We start from the raw sequence: 27,717 nt of genomic DNA on the forward strand, positions 1-27,717 counted from the left end.
TGGGACTGTCATCTGAGTCAGAGACTTCAGCTTGTGATGCTTGAGACCCCCTTGAAGTACGGACTAGTTCCAACTGAGGGGGACCAGAGAGCATAGCCACAGCAGTGTCCATGGTCTGAGGAACTGGCCTGGCCTGCAAGGTCTCCAGGATTTTTGTCATAGCCTCAGACATTTTATCAGCAAACACTGCAAAGTCTGTCCCCGTCACCGGGGCAGGGTTCACAGGCGTCTCTGCCTGGGCTACCACCACCATAGGCTCTGGCTGACGAAGTGCCACTGGGACTGAACATTGCACACAATGTGGATCATTGGAGCCTGCCGGTAGATCAGCCCCACATGCAGTACAAACAGTGTACACAGCCCGTGCCTTGGCAGCCTTGCGTTTTGCGGATGACATGTTGCTGCCTCCTCAGAGCAGTACAGGGTGTCCAGCCAAGAAGCGACCTTACAGTGCAACTATATATATATATATGGTACCAAGAAAAAAGTACACTAATATATCACTGAGGCACTAGTGGGGCCAGCACTACTGTGCAGCTTACCGCCCGCTTAGGAGCGGTGTGTGGTCGCCAGAAATCCCTCTAGTCTGGGTCTCCCAGAGCCTGCTGCCTCTCCCCAGCCAGATCGCATGTGTAATGGCTGCCGGCGTCCTTGTGGAGAGGGGGGGCGGGCCCTGGGCGTACACCGACGAAGAGCGGGAAGTCTGCTTCCCCTTGTGCCTAGTGAGAGGGCTGGAGCATGTAAATAAGGCTCCAGCCCTCGGCGCTGCCATTGAGCAGCGTCTCTCCCCTACCCTGATTGACAGGGTGGGGGCGGGGAACGAAGCGGCGCTAGGCCGCAGAAGCCGGGGGATAAAGTTAAAAGCGCCGCCGCCGTAAAAGCGCGGTCGGCGCAAAGCCCCCGGCGCACCACAAGTCGCAGCTGCGCCGCCGCTCCAGGAGCGGTCGGCGCAGTAGTTCCCAACACACAACGTCACTCAGCAAAGCTGCAGTGACCTAACCCCCAGCGTACAGCGCCACTGTCCCCGGCGCACTACAACGCTCAGCAAGCCCTGAGCGTGTCCGTGCCTGCCGGGGACACAGAGTACCTGAAAGTTGCAGGGCCTTGTCCCTGAACGGCAGTCCCGCTCCCAATCCAGCAGGTTCTATGGGTCTGTGGATGGAGCCCGGCCCCAGGGCTTGGGGGCCGGCAAGATCCCACTTCCACAGAGCCCTCCAGGGGATGTGGAAGGAAAACAGCATGTGGGCTCCAGCCTCTGTACCAGCAATAGGTACCTCAACCTTACAAGCACCAACCGCGGGTGAGAAGGGAGCATGCTGGGGGCCCTATATGGGCCCTCTTTTCTTCCATCCGATAGAGCCAGCAGCTACTGCTGACTACAAACAGTGGAGCTATGCGTGGATGTCTGACCTCCTTCGCACAAAGCCGAAAACTGGTGAGCCAGTGATCCCACTGGGGGTGTATAGCCAGAAGGGGAGGGGCCTTACACTTTTTAGTGTAATTGCTTTGTGTGGCCTCCGGAGGCAGTGCTATACACCCAATCGTCTGGGTCTCCCAATAGAGCGCCGAAGAAAAAAGGAATTGACTGGTGAGCTTGGGAACTCAAAAAGGCCTGGGCGTCCACGGATGACAACAGTGGTGGATGATCGCCGCATACTTTCTTTGGTGAAGAAGAACCCGTTCACAACATCAACTGAAGTCCAGAACACTCTCAGTGAAGTAGGTGTATCTGTCTCTAAGTCAACAGTAAAGAGAAGACTCCATGAAAGTAAATACAAAGGGTTCACATCTAGATGCAAACCATTCATCAATTCCAAAAATAGACAGGCCAGAGTTAAATTTGCTGAAAAACGCCTCATGAAGCCAGCTCAGTTCTGGAAAAGTATTCTATGGACAGATGAGACAAAGATCAACCTGTACCAGAATGATGGGAAGAAAAAAGTTTGGAGAAGAAAGGGAACGGCACCTGATCCAAGGCACACCACATCCTCTGTAAAACATGGTGGAGGCAACGTGATGGCATGGGCATGCATGGCTTTCAATGGCACTGGGTCACTTGTGTTTATTGATGACATAACAGCAGACAAGAGTAGCCGGATGAATTCTGAAGTGTACCGGGATATACTTTCAGCCCAGATTCAGCCAAATGCCGCAAAGTTGATCGGACGGCGCTTCATAGTACAGATGGACAATGACCCCAAGCATACAGCCAAAGCTACCCAGGAGTTCATGAGTGCAAAAAAGTGGAACCTTCTCCAATGGCCAAGTCAATCAACAGATCTTAACCCAATTGAACATGCATTTCACTTGCTCAAATCCAGACTTAAGACGGAAAGACCCACAAACAAGCAAGACCTGAAGGCTGCGGTTGTAAAGGCCTGGCAAAGCATTAAGAAGTAGGAAACCCAGCGTTTGGTGATGTCCATGGGTTCCAGACTTAAGGCAGTGATTGCCTCCAAAGGATTCGCAACAAAATATTGAAAATAAAAAATTTTTTTTGGGTTTGGTTTATTTGTCCAATTACTTTTGACCTCCTAAAATGTGGAGTGTTTGTAAAGAAATGTGTACAATTCCTACAATTTCTATCAGATATTTTTGTTCAAACCTTCAAATTAAACGTTACAATCTGCACTTGAATTCTGTTGTAGAGGTTTCATTTCTAATCCAATGTGGTGGCATGCAGAGCCCAACTCGCGAAAATTGTGTCACTGTCCAAATATTTCTGGACCTAACTGTATGTCCATATTATATTCTTCTTTGGGTTTTTAATGTCTTACGGCCAGTGTGAACATAAGCTTAAAAGCTACATGTATACCAACTCATACGCCAGCTCACTTTTTTGTTTTTTAATATCTAAATAATACCTATATGATACTTTGATTTATTACTTTAAAGGGAACCTGTCACCAGAATTTTCGCTATTAAACTAAAAGAATCCCCTTCTGCAGCTCCTGGGCTGCATTCTATAAAGGTTCCTCTTGCTACTGGCCCCCCTTTCAGACCTACATAACTTTATAAAATATTACCTTTTGCTATAGTAATGAGGTTTGCTGGGCCCGAGGGCGGGCTGTATTTCGTCTGTTATCCCCCATCCTGCCGCTGTTCGCCGTCCCCCAGTGTTCATTTACATAGCTGAGGCCGCCACCCTCATCTTCCGCAGTGCTCCGGGAGTCTCGCGCATGTGCAATGGCACTATCGCGGGTCTTTTTCAAATCGCGAGCGACGGTGATGTTATTGCACAGGCGCGAGATTATTTGCGGCGCTGTGAATGTCATCACCAGCGTCATCCAGGTACCCACCCATAATCTCGCGCCTGCACAATAACATCATCGGCACTAGCGTTTTGAAAACAGTGCTCAGTCCCGCAATAGTGCCACTGCGTATGCGCGAGACTCCCATCGTGGGACTGAGCACTTTTTTCAAAACGCTAGCGCCGATGATGTTATTGTGCAGGCGCGAGATTATGGGTGTGTACCTGCAGGACGCTGGTGATGACATTCACAGCGCCGCCCATAATCTCGCGCCTGTGCAATAACATAACCGGCGCTCGCGATTTGAAAAGACCCGCGATAGTGCCATTGCACATGCACGAGACTCCCGGAGCACTGCGGAACATAAGGGCGGCGGCCTCATCTATGTAAATGAACACTGGGGGACGGCGAACAGCGGCAGGAGGGGGGATGACAGACGAAATACAGCCCGCCCTCGGGCCCAGCAAACCTCATTACCATCGCAAAAGGTAATATTTTCTAAAGTTGTTATATAGGTCTGAAAGGGGGGCCAGTAGCTAGATGAACCTTTATAGAATGCAGCCCAGGAGCTGCAGAAGGGGGTTCTTTTAGTTTAATAGCGAAAATTCTGGTGACAAGTTCCCTTTAAGGCCAAACAAAATGCAGCCAAAAAATAAGTATTGAAGTACTTACATTACTGGAAAAAGCAAAAAAGGAATAATTATTAGCAGTCTTGCTGTCAACCCATTGGGAAGGTACCACAGGTATACTATGAAACTTGTGAGGAGATACAATAATGTCGAATAGAGGAGTAATCTTCCGACCCAAATCTTTCGCAGTTTCTGGTTCTTATCCTGGAATTCTTCTAATGATTGAATCTCCTAAATATTAAGAAAAAAAGTACATGAAACGTACACGTATGATGTGATCATCTTCCACAACATAAGTATTCATGTAAAGCTGCATGAACCAATCCACCAGTGTGTCCAGATACAAGGAGCACGGAGGGTGTGAGCACAGATAAAAGAAGGGACCAGGAGGAAAATGTAAGAATGGAGAAGTGAGAAGAGTTAGATTAATGATTTATTGTTATAGGCCTGTCTAAAAAGAAGAATATTTAGGGCACCATTAAAACTGTAGACACTGAGAATTCGGCTGGAATCAAACTTGCGAGTGACTCCCGTGCGAGTCTCGCATCGAGTCACCCGGCATGGCCAGACAGGAGCAGGTCAGCTGCATGTATTTCTATGCATGATCAGCTCCTGCCCGGAGAGCAGCACCGGATGACGCGATGCGAGACTCACGCGAGTTACTCGGGAGCCACTCGCAAGTGTGATTCCGGCCTTAACCCAATTGTCTAGGGTAGTGCAAACCAAAGAAATGGTGCAACTCGAGAAATTCTTGGGAGACTGGAGCGGGAGGTTCAGATTATACCCCTCAAAAGTTATATCCCATATATAAAAATAGAAGTAGAAGTGGCAGGAGCAAGACAATCATTAAATTTAGGACTTCACAGCTTGTCCAGCCAAAAATCACCATATGCCTCTTCTACATCACAGCCTAATGCAAGTCAATAGGTTTTACAATGCCAAGCAGAGTGAGAAATCAAACAGGTTCTTGCTTTTTGCCGTACGTTGCAATTCAAGCCCATTCACTGGCACTATGCTGTAGTGTATACAGTGATCCTTGCCTGTACAACCTGTGTTGCAGCTATAGCTGCCTTTTGGCCCGGCCTTAATGTAAATCATATGATATGTTAGATGCTTGACTGTCAATTATTTGGCAGATATCATGGAGAAAAAGGCTGCATTGCAACATGCCTAAACTCTTTTTGCAAGGGTGATAAGCCTCTGGAAGCCATGTCCGGCTGCAACCTATTCCCTTCTCACCAGGAATCCATGCACTCAGCTGACGAGAGGCAGCATGTGCAAGGGGTGAAGGGGGGGGGGGGGAAGGGGGGGGGGGGGGGGGGGGGGGAGTAGGAACAAATGTCAGCCAACAGCTACTCAAAGTCTATAATCACCTTTTAATTACTGCAAGTAAGCCGGTCACAAAAATGCAGAATAGATCAGGCTATTCTATAAGTATTTACCCAAAGACATTGAATAACAGCATTTTGGTTACGCCAACAACTACGGTAAATCCGCTAATAAAGTAAAAAAAAAAAAAATATCTATCAGGCAATATTAAATTTAACTCTACCTTTTCCATCTTCTCCAAAACTTCAACAGTGGAAGGCTTGGCCTGTCAGGGAAAAAAAACTTAACTATAAATAATGCTGCAAATTAAAGTGCGGCCGATAAAGTACCGCATTCACCTTTATTACAATAAAGTATAATGCCGAAAGAAACAAGGCTGCAGCAGAAACTTCTTGATCCAAATAAGTTACATTTCCCAGAATTTTATTATTAGGTTCTAACAAAACACATTAAGTCCTTCTTCACAATCAGCAAAGAAATTATTTTAGTTTTAGTCAATTCCATGTAGAGTTTCCTGCACTTTTAGACCTTTTTCATAACATTTGGCATACTGAACTGCTCACATGATGTATAGGAGGCTGCAGAGAAGAATAAAATGTTAATTTTTGCTTTATTCCTCATCCCTTTGTGTAGATATTAGCATTACAATATATGGCACTTAATGAGTTAACTTTAGCCAAGTCCACGTGGGTGGTGTTAGACAGTTTCAGGAGGGGTGTGTACTTCTGCCTCCTGTATGACACTGACCAATCATAAGCAGGCAGCAAATTTAGAAGTGCAGAAGAGCCTGTGATGACGTCATCAGGGTCACATGACCCAAGACCACAGGACCTGCCAGCTGCCGTGTGTAGCCTAAGTAAGCCCAGAAGACATTACACAGAACGGAAGTTTGACACTTAACTACAGTTTATATTTCCACAGATCTGTGCTGTGTAATATATCTTCTATTATTATTTATGCTGCACATTCCGGCTAGCAGGACCCATGAAATCTGGTCATGTGACCTTGATTACTTCACCGGTCCTCCTGCGCTGCTATGTTGCTGTGTGCTTATAATTGGGCAACCTCATGCAGGAGGCAAAAGAACACGCCCCAAGTAAAAATCATCTAAACCTGGCACAACACTGGGTATCCGAGCGCCCCACCCCCAGGATGTCAGAATATGTAGACAAGATAAACTGGGTAATAAATATGAATAAACAAATGTTGAAAAAAATTGTATTAATGAATTTGTTAAGATAGGGGCACCTTGGATAGATGATCCAGGGCTGGCGTCCAGAGAGCTTGTGAGATTCAGGTTGGGTCTGATTTAATAAACTATTCCTCTATTTGTTTGTTCACAATACCCTTGGTGAGTCGGTTTCAGGTATACTTGTCTATATCCAGTCATGCCTATGTAGGCTATGTTGGTGTTTGAACCATGTTATACTATTAATTCTTCTTTTTCCCGCTCCTATATACAACATGAGATTTACCGGGACTGTGCGTCGCTTGTTTTATATTTCTGCAAGCTGCTGTTTGTGTTGTTTCACACTGTCCTTTTTGTGTGTAAGATGTTAAAAAATGTTTAATAAAAAATGCCTGTTTTTTTTTTTTTAAAGAAAAATCATCTATATACACACTCGAAGACATGCCAAATATTTGATTATATCTAATATCTAAGCAAAGGAGAGCCAAACTAAACAATAAATCTAAAAAAAAAAAAAAAATAATATATATAAATAAATAAATGATATATATATACCGTATTTTTCGCTTTATAAGACGCACTTTTGTTCCCCCAAATTTTGGGGGAAAGTAGGGGGTGCGTCTTATAATCCAAATATACGGGAGGGGGTGTGTACGTACGTACGTACATACATATACACATACATACACATATATATATATATATATATATATATATTATACACACACACACACAGTACACAGTCCAGTGGAGGTGCGGGCAGCTCTGGAGCGGTGCTGGGGGCAGGGAGAGCTGGGAGCGGCAGCGTTTGATCTCCTGCTCACGTTCATATAATATGCACAGCCGCTGTCCATCAGAAGCGTGGTGCTGAAGCTGCATCGCGCTGATGGGCTGGGGGAGCTGCACATATTATATCTGCCTGTGCTTACCTTTGATCGCACAGGATCCCCCCTCCCCCTGTGTTAGCTATAGCCTCCCGTGCTGCTGCCCATAGTAAAATAATAAACTCTTTACTCACCTCCTCCAGCGTCTGCCCGGTCTCCCTCCTGCTGCTGTGATTAGGCACGCAGAGATATCTCTCTGCTGTCCCGATCACATGACCTGCACTAGAACCAGGAAGTAGGAAGTGCAGGAGACAGGAGGAGCTCAACCCAGAGAAGGGAGACACAAGACAAGACACTGCTGCAGAAGGTAAGGAAAGAGTTTATTTTACTAAAAGCAGCAACATGGGGGCGATATGTAACAGTGGGCCTGTCCGCCAGCCCCAGTGGGCCTCCGCCAGCCACAGTGGGCCTGTCCGCCAGCCACAGTGGGCCTGTCCGCCAGCCACAGTGGGCCTGTCCGCCAGCCACAGTGGGCCTGTCCGCCAGCCACAGTGGGCCTGTCCGCCAGCCACAGTGGGCCTGTCCGCCAGCCACAGTGGGCCTGTCCGCCAGCCACAGTGGGCCTGTCCGCCAGCCACAGTGGGCCTGTCCGCCAGCCACAGTGGGCCTGTCCGCCAGCCACAGTGGGCCTGTCCGCCAGCCACAGTGGGCCTGTCCGCCAGCCACAGTGGGCCTGTCCGCCAGCCACAGGGGCCATCTGCCAGCCATAGAGGATGTGTGCCAGCCATAGGGGAAATGTGGCATCACTGGGGGACGTGTTCAATATAAGGTGGCCATATGCAGATTAAGGGGGCTAATTTTAGGATGAGGGGGCTATGAGGGACATATACCCTATATTATTTGTTAGACGGACACTGGCATTATAAGACGGACCCCATTTATTAAAAAAATCTCTATTCCTTCACCAAATTTGGGGGTGCGTCTTATAATCAGGTACGTCTTATAAAGCGAAAAATACGGTATATATCATATATATATATATATATATATATATATATATATATATGTATATATATATATATATATTTTTTTTTTATATCATTATATATATATATATATATATATATATATATATATATATATATATATATATATATATATATAATGAGATAGATAGATAGATAGAGATATCTCTATCTATTCATGTCATCAGGTCACTTATAGCGCACAGTAAACACCGTAAAAACACAAGCCAAAGCGCAAAATGTTTTTTTTTCTTCTTAATTAAATGTATAGTTAATTGTGCTATTCAAAACTTCAACTCTTCCTATAAACAATGTCCTTTTTATATATTTATGTGCAGATATCGGGGGCGGTGGGGGGGGGTGATGGGGGGGGGGAGGTAATGTAAGTAAAAAAAAAAAAAAACTTGTCTATTTTTCTTACATGCCTAAAAGGACTGCAAAGCACATTTTAAATTGCATTCCTGTTCACCGCTAAGTTATTTTTTATATTGGATTTTTTTTTCTTTTCTACAGGGGCAGCATTAGAAAGCCATTCATGGTGGCAACATCTCTTTATTTTAAGTTTTGTTTCATATTTTATTGTTTCATTTATTTCACACTGTGTCCCTCACAAGGTCGGAAAATGACCACTGGCTGGCATTTTAAAGGGAATCTGTCAGCAGAAATTTCGCCCAAAACCTAAAAGATTCCCCCTCTGCAGCTCCTGGGCTGCATTCTAGAAAGGTCCCTTTTATTATTGTGCCCCCTTTTCTGACCAAAATAAAGACTTTATAAAGTGGTACCTTTTTGTATTCAGATTCTGTAAATGTGACACAGGGGCGGGCTGCCTGATGGCCGTTAGTCTGCCTCCTGCCGCTTTAGGCCGTCCCCCATCGCTGATTTCCATAGCTGTGGACGCCGCCCAGTGCTCCACAGGTCCCCGCGCATGCCCAGTGCTCATCTCTCGTGGATGAGCACTGTGCCCAGTGTCACCGCTGGTGACGTGCGCGCAGGCTGTAGATTATGGGCGGTGCTGTGATGTTTATTACCAAGCAACCGCCCATAATCGCGGGACCGCGCTTTCCCCCTCGGCGTCCTTCGTTCTGCTGACCCCACGTCACCTCCTTCCCATCTATTTCCTGCCTCAGGGCAAGATGGGAAGGAGGTGACGTGGGGTCAGCAGCACCGCGCTTACGCAGAACGAAGGACGCCGAGGGGGGAAAGCACGGTCCCACGATTATGGGCGGTTGCTTGGTAATAAACATCACAGCACCGCCCATAATCTAAAGCCTGCGCGCACGTCACCAGCGATGACACTGGGCACAGTGCTCATCCACGAGAGATGAGCACTGATCATGCGCGGGGACCTGTGAAGCACTGGGCGGCATCCACAGCTATGGAAATCAGCGATGGGGGACGGCCTAAAGCGGCAGGAGGCAGAATAACGGACGCCAGGCAGCCCGCCCCCATGTCACATTTACAGAATCTGAATACAAAAAAGGTACCACTTTATAAAGTCTTTATTTTGGTCAGAAAGGGGGCACAATAATAACAGGGACCTTTCTAGAATGCAGCCCAGGAGCTGCAGAGGGGGAATCTTTTAGGTTTTGGGCGAAATTTCTGCTGACAGGTTCCCTTTAAAATATGAATACATTTTTTATTGGCTTTTTTTTAACCTAAAACAGGAACTGGTATATTAGCCCCCAATTACAGGGGAAATTCAGTCTTCTACCTGCATAACAGAGGTGACTAGGTTTACAAGGAACCAGCAGCTCCTGTTCCCTATACCAAGAAATTACATGATCATTTGGTTATGGAGGAGGAAGCAACGTCTGTGCTTACACACAAGCACTGGTACAGAGTTGTGTGCAAAACGATAGAGAAGGTAAACATGGTAATAAACCACGTTTACCTTTGCTGTGAGGAGTCTGGCTGTGTCTGAAAGCTGGCTCCCTGCCCCACACAGATGCATATTCTCCATCAAGCTGAATACGGTGCATTGACGTTTTGGAACATCAGTGAATAATTAAACCCTGGCAAAAATTATGGACTCACCTGGCTCTGAGGATGTTCATTCAGTTGTTTACTGTTTATAAAAAGCAGATCACAGACATGGTACAAAACTAAAGTAATTTCAAATGTCAACTTTCTGGCTTTAAGAAGCACTAAAAAAAAAAAAAATCATGAAAACATAATGTGCTGCCAGTAACGGTTACTTTTCAAGACCAAACAGGGGGTGAAATTATGGAATCACTCAATTCTGAGGTAAAAATTATGGAATCATGAAGAACAAAAACAAAAGAAACCTCCAATACATCACTAGTATTTTGTTGCACCACCTCTGGCTTTTAGAACAGCTTGCAGTCTCTGAGGCATGGACTTAATGAGTGACAAACCGTATTCTTCATCAATCTGGCTCCAACTTTCTCTGATTGCTGTTGCCAGATCAGCTTTGCAGGTTGGAGCCTTGTCATGGACCATTTTCTTCAACTTCCACCAAAGATTTTCAATTGGATTGAGAACCAGACTATTTGCAGGCCATGACATTGACCTTATGGGTCTTCTTTCAAGGAATGTTTTCACAGTTTTTGCTTTACGGCAGAATGCATTATCATCTTGATAAATGATTTCATCATCCCCAAATATCCTTTCAATTGATATGATAAGAAAAGTGTCCAAAATTTCAATGTAAACTTGGGCATCTATTGAAGATGTAATGACAGCCATCTCCCCAGTGCCTTTACCTTACATGCATCCCCTTATCATCAATGACTATGGAAATTTACATGTTCTCTTCAGGCAGTCATCTTTTTATTGTTTTGCTTTTCTGTATGTAAATCCCATTTTCTTTAGGCAGCTTCTTACAGTTCGGTCACAGACATTTGACTCCAGTTTCCTCTCATTCGTTCCACATTTGTTTTGTTGTGCATATCCTGTTTTGGAGACATATTGCTTTAAGTTTCCTGTCTTGATGCTCTGATGTCTTTCTTGGTCTACCAGTATGTTTGCCTTTAACAACCTTCCCATGTTGTTTGTATTTGGTCCAGATTTTAGACAACTGACTGGACAACCAACAACTTTTACAAGATTGCGTGATGATTTACCCTCTTAAGAGTATTGTAATCCTCTCCTTTGTTTCAATTGACATCTCTTGTGTTGGAGCCATGATCCATGTCAGTCCACTTCATGCAACAGCTCTCCAAGGTGTGATCACTTTGTTTTAGATGTAGACTAATGAGCAGATCTTATTTGATGAAGGTGTTAGTTTTGGGAATGAAAATTTACAGGATGATTCCACAATTTTTTCCCGTTTGGTCTTAAAACGTAATCGTTACTGGCTAGCACATTATGGTTTCATGATTTTTTTAGTGTTTCTTAAAGCCAGAAAGTTGCCATTTGAAATGACTTTAGTTTGGTGCCATGTCTGTGATCTGCTCTTTTTTTTTTTTTTCTTTAAACAAAAGTAAACTGAATGAACATCCTCAGAGTCCATAATTTTTGCCAGGGGTTGTAGAGACTACCCAGATGTTTATAGTCTACGGGCAGTCCAAAAGTAGTTCAGGAGTTAAAGGACAACTAAAACTTAATTAGTTGATGTCTGCAGCTTCTCTACTTTTAATCAGTTTGATAAGTCGCCATCAATATGTTCCCAATCTGCATGGTTTCTTGACTTTGGGGCTGTCACATGAGTTGTCTGGTGTCCAATGGTGATTCCCATTCCTTTATCCTATTAGTCTACTAACATCTTACTCCTGCTGCATTATGTGGAGATCATAGGTTGCTACTTTAGATCACCGTGCACAACTAGTGTAGAGCGTGTCCCCTTGGGCGACCACTTCAACCGTCCTGTTACACATACCTTCCATCTAGAAAGGAGCGCGCCCATTTGGCAGCTGAAGATGAATCCAAACCACTAGACTTTTGAAATCCTCCACAACCTAAAAAGTAAGAATTAAGCCAATTAAGCAGACAAATAAAATAACCTACACAGTGTGCATCTGCTAGAAACAATCCTGTCTATCAATGATACTTTCATAATATGCAAAATCGTATAAATGCAACATATAGGAGCATGTTCACACTGTGGCCATTTAACAGACAAAACTGAAAATAGAAACAAAATGAACATATAACCACATATACTGTATGTACATAACATTTCTTTGGTTTTGCTTTAGTTTTTTGTACTTTGTACAAACAGGAGAGTGGCTCCCCCTTTTTTGAGCTTGGCATTTAAATTATATTCCTTTCAAAGGCTGAGAATCTGAACAGTCGGGCCCGATCCTGCTCTGCCCATATACAGTGCCTTGCGAAAGTATTTGGCCCCCTTGAATTTTTCAACCTTTTCCCATATTTCAGGCTTCAAACATAAATATCAAAATGTTAATGTTATGGTGAAGAATCAACAACAAGTGGGACACAATTGTGAAGTTGAACAAAATATATTGCTTATTTTAAACTTTATTAATGGTAATTAGCTCATACAAAGCGATGGCAGCCAAACTACTACCACCATACCTTTCATATTGCTTCAAAGTAAACATCATTAAAGATCTTTCACCAAATTTTTCATGTTGAACTGAACACATGACGTAAATAAGGCTGCAGAGCGACATACTTTTTTTTTCTTTCAATTTTGCCACTCAGATGTGGAAATATTAGCAAAGTATTTGGCACCTAATGAGTTAACTTTAAAAGTGGGAGTGATCAGATAGTTTTCACTGGGGGAGAGGACTTCTTGAACCTGCGCGCGTTGCTCAATCCTAAGTAGACAGCAACACAGCAAAAAGGAAAAAAAGAACAGGCAGTCATCATAGAGTAGGTTTCTCTGTGTGTGTGAGATGTAATGATACAGCTCCGATCTCCTGGTCTAACTTCCTGCATGATTAGGACTTCCTGCAGCTTAGCGCACGGAATACTTACACCTTTAAATTAAGGTCAATGCGAGTAAGGTACAGTGCAACCATGTTTAGCCGTTACAAACCCTTTGTTCAGCTCTCCTAGCACTGTCAGCTCTGCTGTACTGCCCACCTTCCCCCTCCCCTACACACACACGCAGTCCGGCGAGGAGTCACCCTTATGTCTCTTGAGCGAAGGGCAACTAGTAATTTCTCTGCAGTGAGAGCAGAACAAGATACTCCTGTGTGAGACATAATACCCAGCTCGGTTCTCACTGCAGAGCAATTTTAAGATGATGTAAGCACAACAGGCTTAAAGCGGTTGCCTACTATCTTTACTTACATACCATCTTTGCCATAATTGCTTAAAGGATAAGGGCCCCAAAGAACCCCACATAACTTTTCTGCAAGTTTCATGTTCTTTTATGCCTTTTTGCTTTAGTTCCTATGCCCACAGACCTGTAAGCTCTGCCTAACCTCCTCCCATTGCTCCCCCAGCACAATCTCATGTACAGGACACTGCAGGGAGTAGAAGTGATGCACAAAGCACCAAAACACTAGCCCTGACAATAAAGATCCTACGCCTCCTGACTGACATGGATGATGGATGGATGGAGACAGACAACTGCTTAACACTAGAACTACTGAGGTAGTCATTTTGACTAGTATGCACTATGTATTTCTATATAGGTGTCACGAGTCCAGTAGTTCTAGTGTTAATAAGCAATGATATACACCAAAGACAACTACTTAAAAGCAGCAATCACTGAAGATTTAAAAAACAACTTTTAGAAATATATGGCTGTATCACAGAAGAAATAAATAAAACTATGAATCATAAAACTCAATGTCAGGCAGCAGCTGCTAAAGCAAACAAGATTTTAGGGTGTATAAAAAGAGAGATTAGATCCCGTGATCCCAACGTACTGTTACCCCTCTATAAATCACTTGTAGAGCCACATCTTGATTATGGGATCCAGTTTTGGGCTCCACATTTTAAAAAGGATATTCAGAAGTTAGAGTCAGTTCAAAGGCGGCAACTAGACTACTACAAGGAATGGAGGCCTCCCATATGATGACAGGTTGAAAAAGTTAGATGTGTTTAGCGTAGAATAAAAAAGACATCTCAGGCTGCTTTCACACATCCGGCTTGAGCTGTGCGGCTCAATCCGGCTGTGCAAGCTATGCAACGGATGCGGTGAAAACACCGCATCCTTTGCATAAGTTTTTCCCATGCGGCCCGTCCGGTTTTTGCCGCTTGCGGCATGCTACTGAGCATGCGCAGTGGCGAAAACCGCATGCGGCGGCCGGATGCGGTTTTTGCCGCGTCGCATCCGGCCGCCATAGGCATGCATTGAAAAATGCGCCGCATCGGCCGGATGCGGCGCGATGCGGGTTTTTTTTGCCGCACGAAAAAAACGTGCCAGGCAACGTTCCATCCGGTCGCCGCATCGGCTAAATCTGCCGCATGCGGCAAAAACAGGATGGAACGCAAGGCCATGCGGCACTAATTAAAGTCTATACAGGAAAAATGCAACCGGCAGCAAAAAAAAAAAAAAACGGTTGCGACTTTCCTGCAAAGTGGCGGATTGTGCCGCATTGCAGAAACCGGAGGTGTGAAAGCAGCCTTAGAGGAGATCTCATTTATATGTATAAATACATGTGTGGTCAATATAAAGGACTGGCACATGACTTATTTCTTTCAAAGACAATACTAAGGACCAGAGAGCACTCACTGCGAGTGGAAGAAAAGCGATTCCAGCAGCTAAATAGGAAAGGGTTCTTTACAGTTAGAGCAGTCAGACTGTGGAATGCCCTACCACAAGAGGTAGTAATGGCAGATACTAGAACAGCTTATAAAAAAAGAGCTGGATGATTTCCTCAGTACTCAAAACATTGTTGGTTATAAATGACTTAATGACAAAATGTATAATTGGTGGAGGAAGGTGAACTAGATGGACCTAGGTCTTTTTTCAACCTAAGTAACTATGTAACTATATAAATGTTGCCAAATAGAAGAAAATATAACTGACAAACTAAAGTGAGATAAGAAGTAAATTCCCCTCTGCACATGCGTTATAAGGCTATGTCCCCACGGGACAATGTACCCACGGATTTTGCCGCAGGTTTACCGCAGCTATCTATTGCTGCGGTATTTCGGCGGAGTTGTTGCGGTAAGTCTGCAGAAACAGTGCGGATTTCGTGCAGAATTCCTGCGGAATTCCCGGCCTCTGTATCCATAGTGGAGGAGCGGGAATTCCGCAGATATTTCTGCATGAAGAATTGCCATGCAGGTACGTGCGGCTGCGGGAAATCCGCAGCATTTTCCGCAGCCTCACATGCCGCAGCATTGATACAGCACTCCCCAAATCATATAGGGTATACAGTGGGTGAAATAAGTATTGAACATGTCACCAATTTTCTAAGCAAATATATTTTTAAAGGTGCTCTTGACATGAATTTCTCACCAGATGTCAGTAACAACCCATCCAGTCCACAAGGGCAATGAAATCAAACAATAGATGTCCATAAATTATGTGTGATAATGAGAACTGACATAGAAAAACTGGTGACGTGTTCAATACTTCTTTTACCCCCTATAAGTGATCTCGTCTTTGTTTGCCCATAAATCTGCAATAGGCATTCATTATAGAGTGGAAATTAGAATTAATAAAGTGTACAGCTGGCTAAAGTGTGTAAGGAGGTTAAGGTTATGTGCGCACACTGCAGATTTGGTACAGAAATTTTCTGCACCTGCTGGCAAAAATGCACACCAAAAAATGCATGTGTTTTTGGTGCGTTTTGTGCCATGCTTTTTTTTTTTTTTTTTTTTAGTGAAGTCAATGGCTGGAAAGGCTAAAAAAAAAAAAAAAAAAAAAAAAAAAAAACACCAAGAATTGACATGCTGCAGGTTATTTTCTGCAATGTGCGCACAGCACTTCACAATTCTCATTGACTTTGCTGGCATAAGGATAGATATGCTGATTTGGGCCACAATCTTCTGCAAATCTGCATCAAAAAAACGCGCCATGTACATACAACCTTAGTGGCAGAAATGAAAGACATAACACATGTAAGACACCAGGTACATGGCTGATTTCACAATAAAATGTACTTGTGCTCTTTAACACAACCAAAGTAAAGTGCATCGAGTACCTTGTTGTGTCATTGTTGGGATAGTACATAATGGCCTTTATTTGGGGTGAACAGCCCTTTTAATATACTTGCACCACTTTTAGAATAAATCAATACTCCCTCATTCTACCCTGGAGCACCAAGAAACAAACAAGACTGTAGACCACTGACATTAGTGCCATTACCCCCTCCACATCTTTACATCACCAGGGTAGTTTTATTATTAATATTCTGTTCCTATTTTCCATTAGCCAAACCTGGGTGTGTCTTATAGTCCGAAAAATACGAAATATTAAAACGATAGTTAGGCTGGGGCCACGCAAGCATTAATGTGAGTGCATCGCATGACATCTTGCGATGGCAGCACCGCTGCGGAGGGAGAGGGCAAGCGCTGCGGAGGAGAGGGTCTAATCTTCCCATCGGCTTCATTATCAGCTAATGTGTATATTGCATTGCACTCCACTGTAATGCAAGTGCACTGCGATGCTTCTCTCGCACCCATAGACGTGTATGGGTGCGAGAGAAAACTAATCGGATTCCACCCGCAGAATGCTGCGACTCAAAAAAAATAAATTGAGTAGCCCCATTGAGTAACATTGGTCCGAGTGGAATGCAATTTTTTTTATCGTATTCCACTCGCTCTGTTTTTTCGCTGTGTGTCCTTAGCCTTAAGCCCGCTTTACACGCTGCAATATATCTTACAATGTGTCGGCGGGGTCACGTCGTAAGTGACGCACATCCGGCATCGTAAGGTACATTGCAGGGTGTGACAAGTACGTGCGATTGAACGAAAATCCGTTCATCGCATACACATCATACCTTTCTCTAGAATTGAACGTCAGGTTGTTCAATGTTCCCGAGGCAGCACACATCGCAGTGTGTGCCACCCCGGGAACGATGAACAGATCATACCTGCGTCCTGCAGCTCCCGGCCCACAATGCGGAAGGAAGGAGGTGGGCGGGATGTTCCGCCCGCTCATCTCCACCCCTCCGCTTCTATTGGCCGGCTGCCGCGTGATGTCGCTGTGACGCCGAATGTCTCCCACTCCAGGAAGTGGACGTTCGCCGCCCACAGCGAGGTTGTATGGAAAGCAAGTACGTGTGACGGGGGTTAATAGTTTGTGCGGCACATTCAACAAATTGAACGTGCCACACATACGATGGGGGCGTTGCAAATCACATACGATATCATATGCAAAATTGCAACGTGTAAAGCACGCTTTACTCTTTAAGCTGTCGACAATGGCATCATGGTTGCGGTTTTGTAATAGATCCAGAATAGAAGTGACAGATTCCTCTGACATAGGCTCCATTTACATTAGGTTTGGTCTATATATATCAGAGGCATATGTCCGGAGTTCTCAATGGCACACGTCAGCGTACGGCTACATCCAGCATATGCACTGAAAGTGTTTCTGGCTGATAGACTAAAAATCTCAATGAGAAAAGTATGCACAAAGTCAAATATCGGGGTCTGTCAGCCATTTTTTATGCAGAATATACTACACATACATGACAAGTAAACAAATGCCTGTGTGAACAGAGCCCTAGACAGTCAACAATGCCTGACAACCTATTATGCAGTATTTGGATGGTCTGTTACATGGAGAACAGACCCCACTTATCTTTGTTTTGGGGAGAAGTAGTAAGACAGTGTCCAGAAGTAGACAGTCCGTACGAGCAATGCACAGATTTGCGGTTAGAAATGCCTTTTAATTATGTCAACGCCTGGTGAAGGAATATCCTTTTACCCTTGGATTTGTTAATAAACCGCTTATTAAGGATTGTCCAGCAGCCATCACGGCATTTAAAAAACATGTCAAAATATAAAGTAACTGTCCGTGAGTCACAATAATGAGAAATGCTTTCGCCACAGTGAGCTCATGACAAGGAAAAGAGAACTTGGACTTTTTCTTCTCTTCCTGACTTCTAAATTCACTGAGATATAACCAACGCCGGCCGACAACGACAAACAACAGTCTGAACACTGGCGATGACCGCAATGCTGGCACATTTCTTTTTTCTGGTGTAGCTCTAAAAGGAGAGATGGACGCAGCCTCTTTGCTGGTGTACAGGGCGCCCCTCGTTCAGAACTTTCATGTATTACTATACTTTTACAGGGCGGGTTTACAGCGGCATTTTATCATTTGTAGTGCGGCTGTAACGCTCAGACTCCCTATGGTCCTAATGAACCAACTTAGATCACTATAGGGTACAATTGCAGGGATTAAAAAATGGCTCAAGACAGACCAGAAACCAACTGTTATTGCCCTGGAGGAGCTGTAATGTCCATGCACTATACAGAAAACCCACATATTTAATGTATTGCAGTGTAAAGCCATGAACCAGGCCAGATGGAGACGACGCAATGCAGTCACAAGCCGCATGCAGGTGCCATTGCGGTTTTTGAATTAATAGACACAGGGCTGTGGAGTCAGGGGCGGAGTCTGTGTTCAATTTGGTGGAGTCGGAGTCTGTATAAAATGGACCGACTCCTAAAATATATAATAAATTGGGTACAGTAGTTGAATGCAGAATGTGCTGAATATTTTTTCATAGGAATTTGGGAAAGTTATGAAATGTCCTATACATGGCTGTTCTATTCCTGATCTAAGGCTACATTCACACACAGCGTTTTTGCTGCGTTTTTTGAGGATACGTTTTTTCAGCTGCAAAAGCAAATCCGTTTTAAAAAAAAAAAACGCATCACCTGAAAGATATTTGAGCTCATAGATAATGTTTTCAATAGCAAAAGCAATTAGAAAAGTGCCACAAACTGACTGTTCATTCTTTGTGAGGATCTGTTTTTGAGCCCAAAAACGGATCCTCACAAAGCAATGTTCAAACATGATAAGTACAATTAAACTGATGAATGAGAGTAATGAACAACAGCTGGAAGAAAATTTAGGATTCAGTATGTGTGAGACGGAGCCACAGCGCTGCTCATGTAACTGAGGAACAAACAGATATTACATCAGAAGAACAGCAAAATGATACTTTAGGATTAGATGATCTTGTTGCAGCTGCTTCAAAACACTTTCATATTCACCACATGTGCTGTGTTGTGCACACGCTGCAGCTGGCAATAAGAGATAGTCTGCAAGAGGGACATGCTGGACATCTGATTGGAAAAGTGAGGAAATTGGTTATTGCCACCAGAACCCCTAAAATTGATTCCATCTTGAAGAGACGTGCTGGGAAAGGGGCAATTGCTGATCAAGCCACTCAATGGGGCAGCACTTATTTAATGATTGAGCGATTGCTTGAACTAAAACCGTTTCTTATAGATATGACGAACCCTAATTGAAGGAATTGCTTAATCACCCATTTACCGTGACTAAAAAATTACAAGCTGAGGATTTAACTCCTGGCATTTTCATAAGGGAGTGGAAGAACTTGCTATTTTGCCTGTCCCAAAGAGGTTTAATCGCAGATGGCATTTCCGCTTTAATGAAACAGAGAGACACAGCTATTGGAAAATAAAATTCTTCTGGCAGCTGTTTATGTGGACCCAAGTCATCGTATACTGCTTGATGATCAACAGCTTGCTAAAGGAAAAGAAGCTCTGACTGAGGTAGTAGTTAGGATGAGCGGCTACAGGACTGCCAGGCACAAGAGGACTTGGATCCTGACAGTTCTACTGCTGCCATATCTTCAGCCTCATCAGATGAGGAGTTTAACTTTGACAAGTATTTGGATGACATGGAGCAGCAAAGCGTTGCCGCAAGGAAAAAGATTTCACTCAATCTCCTATAGCAGCAGATTAGCCAGATTTCAGCAAAATTTTTCACTATAGCAGCAGATTAGCCAGATTTCAGCAAAATTTTTCACTTGCTCTCAAATAGAAAAATTCAACCGTTCATCAAAATTGACTGTGCATGAGGCCATTCCTTTATACCTGGAAATTGTTAGAGAGGTTGCCCATGTGGTTACGGCTTTGCCTCCAATCCAAGTTAGTGTAGAGAGGTTGTTCGCTAGCCTTAAAATTATTAGGTCAGATTTGAGATCACCTATGAAGGAGGATCTGATGGAGGCAATTCTATTTCTTACAACAAATTCATAGACTGCACAAATGTTATTTAGTATGTTTTTGTTGAAAACTATTTTTTGCCACTTACATAGTGTATTACATAGTGTGATATATATGACACTATGTAATGCGCACACATATATATTATTATTAATTATTATAGCGCCATCAATTCAATGGCACTTTACATGTGAAAGGGGTATACATAATAGGGACAAGTACAATAATCAAACAGTACAAGGCACAGACAGGTACAGGAGGAGAGAGGTCCCTGCCCGCGAGGGCTCACAGTCTACAAGGGATGGGGGAGGATACAGTAGGTGAGGGTAGAGCTGATTGTGCGGCGCTGTATCAGACTGAGGGTTACGGCAGGTTGTAGGCTTGTCGGAAGAGGTGGGTCTTCAGGCTCCTTTTGAAACTTGGCAAGGTAGGTGAGAGTCTGATGTGTTGTGGCAGAGCATTCCAGAGTATGGGGGAGGCACGGGCGAAATCTTGGATGCGATGGTGGGAAAAGGAGATGAGAGGGGAGTAGAGAAGGAGATCTTGTGAGGATCGGAGGTTACGTGCAGGTAAGTACCGGGAGACTAGGTCACAGATGTAGGGAGGAGACAGGTTGTGGATGGCTTTGTATGTCATGGTTAGTACTTTGAACTGGAGTCGTTGGGCAATGGGAAGCCAGTCAAGGGATTGGCTGAGAGGAGAGGTCGGGGAGTAGCGAGGGGACAGGTGGATTAGTCAGGCAGCATAGTTTAGAATAGATATATATATATACCGTATTTTTCGCTTTATAAGACGCACCTGATTATAAGACGCACCCCCAAATTTGGTGAAGGAATAGAGAATTTTTTAATAAATGGGGTCCGTCTTATAATGCCAGTGTCCGTCTGACAAATCATATAGGGTATATGTCCCTCATAGCCCCCCCCATCCTAAAATTAGCCCTCTGAATCTGGATATGGCCCAGTGATGCCACATGTCCCCTATGCCTGGCACATATCCTCTATGGCTGGCACACAGCCCACTGTGGCTGGCACACGGCCCACTGTGGCTGGCACACGGCCCACTGTGGCTGGCACACGGCCCACTGTGGCTGGCACACGGCCCACTGTGGCTGGCACACGGCCCACTGTGGCGGCACACGGCCCACTGTGGCGGCACACGGCCCACTGTGGCGGCACACGGCCCACTGTGGCGGCACACGGCCCACTGTGGCGGCACACGGCCCCATGTGGCGGCACACGGCCCCATGTGGCTGCACACGGCCCCATGTGGCTGCACACGGCCCCATGTGGCTGCACACGGCCCCATGTGGCTGCACACGGCCCCATGTGGCTGCACACGGCCCCATGTGGCTGCACACGGCCCCATGTGGCTGCACACGGCCCCATGTGGCTGCACACGGCCCCATGTGGCTGCACACGGCCCCATGTGGCTGCACACGGCCCCATGTGGCTGCACACGGCCCCATGTGGCTGCACACGGCCCCATGTGGCTGCACACGGCCCCATGTGGCTGCACACGGCCCCATGTGGCTGCACACGGCCCCATGTGGCTGCACACGGCCCCATGTGGCTGCACACGGCCCCATGTGGCTGCACACGGCCCCATGTGGCTGCACACGGCCCCATGTGGCTGCACACGGCCCCATGTGGCTGCACACGGCCCCATGTGGCTGCACACGGCCCCATGTGGCTGCACACGGCCCCATGTGGCTGCACACGGCCCCATGTGGCTGCACACGGCCCCATGTGGCTGCACACGGCCCCATGTGGCTGCACACGGCCCCATGTGGCTGCACACGGCCCCATGTGGCTGCACACGGCCCCATGTGGCTGCACACGGCCCCATGTGGCTGCACACGGCCCCATGTGGCTGCACACGGCCCCATGTGGCTGCACACGGCCCCATGTGGCTGCACACGGCCCCATGTGGCTGCACACGGCCCCATGTGGCGGCACACGGCCCCATGTGGCGGCACACGGCCCCATGTGGCGGCACACGGCCCCATGTGGCGGCACACGGCCCCATGTGGCGGCACATGGCCCACTATTGCTGGCACATGGCCTCATGTGGCTGCACACGGCCCACTATTGCTGGCACATGGCCCCATGTGGCTGCACACGGCCCCATGTGGCTGCACACGGCCCCATGTGGCGGCACACAGCCCACTATTGCTGGCACATGGCCCCATGTGGCGGCACACGGCCCCATGTGGCGGCACACGGCCCCATGTGGCGGCACACGGCCCCATGTGGCGGCACACGGCCCCATGTGGCGGCACACGGCCCCATGTGGCGGCACACGGCCCCATGTGGCGGCACACGGCCCCATGTGGCGGCACACGGCCCCATGTGGCGGCACACGGCCCCATGTGGCGGCACACGGCCCCATGTGGCGGCACACGGCCCCATGTGGCGGCACACGGCCCCATGTGGCGGCACACGGCCCCATGTGGCGGCACACGGCCCCATGTGGCGGCACACGGCCCCATGTGGCGGCACACGGCCCCATGTGGCGGCACACGGCCCCATGTGGCGGCACACGGCCCCATGTGGCGGCACACGGCCCCATGTGGCGGCACACGGCCCCATGTGGCGGCACACGGCCCCATGTGGCGGCACACGGCCCCATGTGGCGGCACACGGCCCCATGTGGCGGCACACGGCCCACTATTGCTGGCACATGGCCCCATGTGGCGGCACATGGCCCCATGTGGCGGCACATGGCCCCATGTGGCGGCACATGGCCCCATGTGGCGGCACATGGCCCCATGTGGCGGCACATGGCCCCATGTGGCGGCACATGGCCCCATGTGGCGGCACATGGCCCCATGTGGCTGCACACAGCCCACTATTGCTGGCACATGGCCGCATGTGGCGGCACCCGGCCCCATGTGGCGGCACACGGCCCCATGTGGCGGCACACGGCCCCATGTGGCGGCACACGGCCCCATGTGGCGGCACACGGCCCCATGTGGCGGCACACGGCCCCATGTGGCGGCACACGGCCCCATGTGGCGGCACACGGCCCCATGTGGCGGCACACGGCCCCATGTGGCGGCACACGGCCCCATGTGGCGGCACACGGCCCCATGTGGCGGCACACGGCCCCATGTGGCGGCACACGGCCCCATGTGGCGGCACACGGCCCCATGTGGCGGCACACGGCCCCATGTGGCGGCACACGGCCCCATGTGGCGGCACACGGCCCCATGTAGCGGCACACGGCCCACTATTGCTGGCACATGGCCCCATGTGGCGGCACACGGCCCACTATTGCTGGCACATGGCCCCATGTGGCGGCACACGGCCCCATGTAGCGGCACATGGCCCACTATTGCTGGCACATGGCCCACTATTGCTGGCACACAGCTCCCTGTGTTATATATCGCCCCATGCTGCTGCTTTTAGGAAAATAAACTTTCCTTACCTTCTCCAGCATTGTCCTGTCTGTGTCCCCCTCCTCGGGGTTGATCTCCGGCCTCCTGCATTTCCTGGTTCTCGGCCGGTCATGTGATCGGCAGGGCAGAGTGAAATCTCTTGTGCCTTATCACAGCAGCAGGAGGGAGGCCTGGCAGACACGCTGGAGGAGGTGAGTAAAAAGTTTATTATTTTACTGTTTGCAGCAGCATAGGGGACATAGCTAACACGGGGGAGGGGGCATGTGCAATCAAAGAAGGGGCAGGCAGATATAATATACACTGCTGCCCCAGCCTATCGCCGCGGTGCACTTTCAGCACCATGGTGGTGGACAGCAGCTGTGCATATTATATGAGCGGGTGCAGGAGATCAAAGTCTGCTGCTCCCAGCTTTCACAAGTCCCCCAGCAGAGCTCCAGAGCTGCCCGCACCTCCCCTGGACTCTGTAGTGTGTGTATATATATATATATATACACCCCCCCCCCCGTATATTCGGATTATAAGACGCACCCCCTACTTTCCCCCAAAATTTGGGGGAACAAAAGTGCGTCTTATAAAGCGAAAAATACGGTATATATATATATATATATATAATCATAGTGTATTACATATTTACAAATTATTGCAGTTTGTGTTCTAAAGTTGTATTCCAATAAATTACATTTTCTTTTATCTAAATATCTTGATTGTTGTATCATAAGAATGATTAAAATGTCTGATGTTCACATTGTACTACAATAAATTTTTCACTTAAATATAAGCAATATATGTGGGAGTTGGAGTCGTGGAGTCGGTGCAAGGGAAATTGAGGAGTCAGAGTCACAGGTTTGGCTTACCGACTCCACTGCCCTGAATAGACATGCTCTGACGTACTTTTCTGGCTGTGTGACTCACATTCAGCAGGCCAATTTTTGACAACTTGGAACACCTGTAGTAATGATCCTGCTAAACAATAGGCAAATAATGCATTTTTCAAAACAACCACATTATATCCAAGTCACAGTTTTGAAATCTAATGCTTATCCACAAAATAAGCGCTTGCTTCCAGAACCCACTGTCCTTTAACTATTACAGGATACCCATGGTCCAAGCAGCAGGACCCCATGGGTGCCACTTATTTTAAGAGAACAAATACTTTAAATGGAACCTGTCGGCTGCAATATGCACCCAAAAGCACGAGCAGTTCTGGGTACACATTGCTAAACATAAAGAGATCTTTAGAAAAAGTATTTCTAAAGACCCTTTATGATATGGTAATGAGTGCAGGGACTAGTCGCAAAGGCATTGTTTCCCCAACTAGTCCGTCCTCTTAGCATATTAGCACCCCCAAAGGGGCGTGCTAACATGCTATTCAATGCCAAGGGTCATCGGCATGGACGCACGTACCTGCCTGTTGTCAATGGCTCAGATGCCGGGTTTAGGGTCAGTGCACATGATCAGAAGTCCCGGCACATCCGACCATGCGCACTATGAAGCCGGGTGTTCATGCTCTGGCTTCAGAAGTCTAGTACACATGACTGGAAGTGCCAGGCACTGATCATGCGCACTGACCCTAAACCCGGTGTCTAAGGCAGTGACAACGGACACGTACATGCATCACCACCGATGACAATGGGCATTAAGTAGGACGTCAGCAAGCCCCTGTCAGCGTGCTAACATGCTAAGAGAGTGGACTAGTCGGGCAAAACACCCTTGCGACTAGTCCCTGAGCTTATTGGCATATCATAAAAATATCTTTAGAAATATGTTTTATAAAAGATCACTTTGTTTGCTACTAGATATAGCGACAGTTAGGCAGGGATTAAAAATATGCACCCACAGCTGCTCGTGGTTCTGGGAGCATAGGAATCCTAACAGGTTCCCTTTAGGCTATGCGCGCACTGGAAAATGGAATTTTCTCAAGAAAATTCCGCAGGTATTCAAAGATTACCGCACCCGCGGTAAAAAAACGCAGCAAACCGCACCCGAAAACCGCATGCGGTTTGCCGCGGTTTCACCGCGGTATTGTTCGCGGTATTGCCGCGTGCGGGTTGGGATGTGCTTTATTGCATTCAATGCAATAAAGCACATTGAAAAAAAAAGAAAAAAAAAAAGTCATTTAATTCTGAGATAGTAGATCGATAAAGAGACAGAAGAATAGATAGAGGGATAGACAGATAGAGGACAGATCGCTGCATTTCCCACGGTCGGCAGTGAGTTCACATTACCGGCCGTGGGAAATGACCGGTAATCACCTCTGCTGTCTGCTGCATTCATTCAGCGCTGTGTCTGTGACAGTCGCGGCTGGATGTAAGCAGCGCAGGAGCTGTGGATTACGCCGGAGCTTTGTTTCGGGAGGGGTTAATAAAACGGTGAACGAGGCTTGTTTGTTTTATTTAAAGTAAAGGATTTTTCGGTGTGTGTGTTTTATTCACTTTACTTACGGGTTGATCATGTCAGCTGTCACATAGACGCTGCCATGATCAAGCCTTGAGTTAATGGCGGTGATCCACCACCATTAACCCCTTGTATTACCCTGACCGCCACTGCTACACGGCGGCAGGAAGAGCCGGGGACACTCCGGTGCTGTCGCATAATGCATGCGACAGTCCCGGGGCAGCTGCGGCTGATATTCTCGGCTGTGGGAGGTGGGAATGAGGCAGGGGACATTAATCCTGCCCCTCTCCCTCCCCAGCCTGAAAATACCGGGCCGCCGCTGTGTGCTTACCTCGGCTGGATGGTAAATTTGCAGCGGAGCCCATGTTCTTTGTTTTCTATATTTCCGTTTTCTTTCTATGTATGTTCTATGTGTCTGTGTTCTGTGTCTGTGATGTTTGTGTGTGTGATCTGTGTGTGTTTACTCTCTGCACGGCTTCCTCTTCCTGTAATGACATCACTTCCCTGCAAAACCGCAGACAGGCGATGTACATTACCGGAGGTAAACCGCGAAATACCGCAGGGAATAACGCAGGAAAACGCAGTGAACCGCACAGAATTTGCTGCCTGCGTTATTCCCTGCGGGATTTCACGATTAACATTGGAGTCAATGTAGTGAAATTCCGCAGCGACGTGCGGAAAAGAATTGACATGCAATTGTTTTTGCTGCGGGAATCCCGCAGCAAAACATGCAGCTGTCAAATTCCGCCTAGTGCGCACAGGTTTTTTTTGCTCATAGGTTTTGCTGGTGATTCACTGCAGAGATGTTATGAACATTTTCTGCAGCGAAACATGCAGCAAAACCGCAAAAAATCTGCGGCAAAATCCGGTAAGTGCGCACAGGGCCTAAAAGGAATTTGTCAGAAGGATTTTGCTACCTCATCTGAAATCAGCATAATGTAGGCAAAGAGATCCTGAATCCAACAATGGCACACTTAGATTCCCCAGTGCAGCCGTTTTCACACAATCAGAATTTTTAGATTTAGCCATGTAGCAGAGCTGAGAGAGCTGACCCCACCAGGCTCTCTATAGAGATTGACACCTCACTGTTAAGGTACAATCAGAGGATGGGGCTGCCGTGCACGTCACATTGTAGTCCAAGCAATGCCAAGTCCTACAGCTTAAACAAATATAGAAAATAAACAACAGATGGGACCTTGACAAGACAGGCATACCTGAATGCTCTGTGTTAACCCTTGCAGCATGCTGTCTTCAGGTTACATAGCAAAAACTTGCTGACAGAGTCCCTTCAAAGGGGTTTTCCCATCTCCAACATCCTATCTTAATATGTAGTAGGTGTAATAACAATATTACTAATACCTCCAATTAGAAATGTAGTATAGTTCTCCTGATTAGCTACCAGTATGTAGATTGCTGTGTAGAAGATTGCAGTGGGTCGACCATAGGCTAAACTGCTGCAGATATCACAGAAAATCTGTGACAGCTGTAACTCAGATTCTGCTGCAGATTAGCCCTATTGTAATCCTGTGGCGACAAATACGCTTTAAGGCCGGTTTCAGACATCCGTGTTTAAATCAGGAACAAGCAACATGCATGGTTATGGTCATACGTGTGTCCCACGCGTGACATCTTTG

General features: G+C 46.7%; 1 protein-coding gene across 1 annotated transcript in view; it reads right to left on the reverse strand.

Annotated features, from left to right (window-relative positions):
• The window catches only part of LNPK (lunapark, ER junction formation factor), a 107,513-nt gene that overhangs the window by 68,222 nt on the left and 11,574 nt on the right, over nt 1-27,717 (reverse strand). The window contains exons 2-4 of the mRNA XM_075317364.1: nt 12,086-12,164; nt 5,433-5,474; nt 3,924-4,111 (exon numbers count right to left, since the gene is read on the reverse strand). Coding sequence (XP_075173479.1) covers nt 3,924-4,111; nt 5,433-5,474; nt 12,086-12,112 — 257 coding nt within the window. The 5' untranslated portion in view covers nt 12,113-12,164. The remainder of the gene's footprint in view (nt 1-3,923; nt 4,112-5,432; nt 5,475-12,085; nt 12,165-27,717) is intronic.

This window comes from Anomaloglossus baeobatrachus, chromosome 7, assembly GCF_048569485.1.
Source record: "Anomaloglossus baeobatrachus isolate aAnoBae1 chromosome 7, aAnoBae1.hap1, whole genome shotgun sequence".
Classification (NCBI taxonomy): Eukaryota; Metazoa; Chordata; class Amphibia; order Anura; family Aromobatidae; genus Anomaloglossus; species Anomaloglossus baeobatrachus.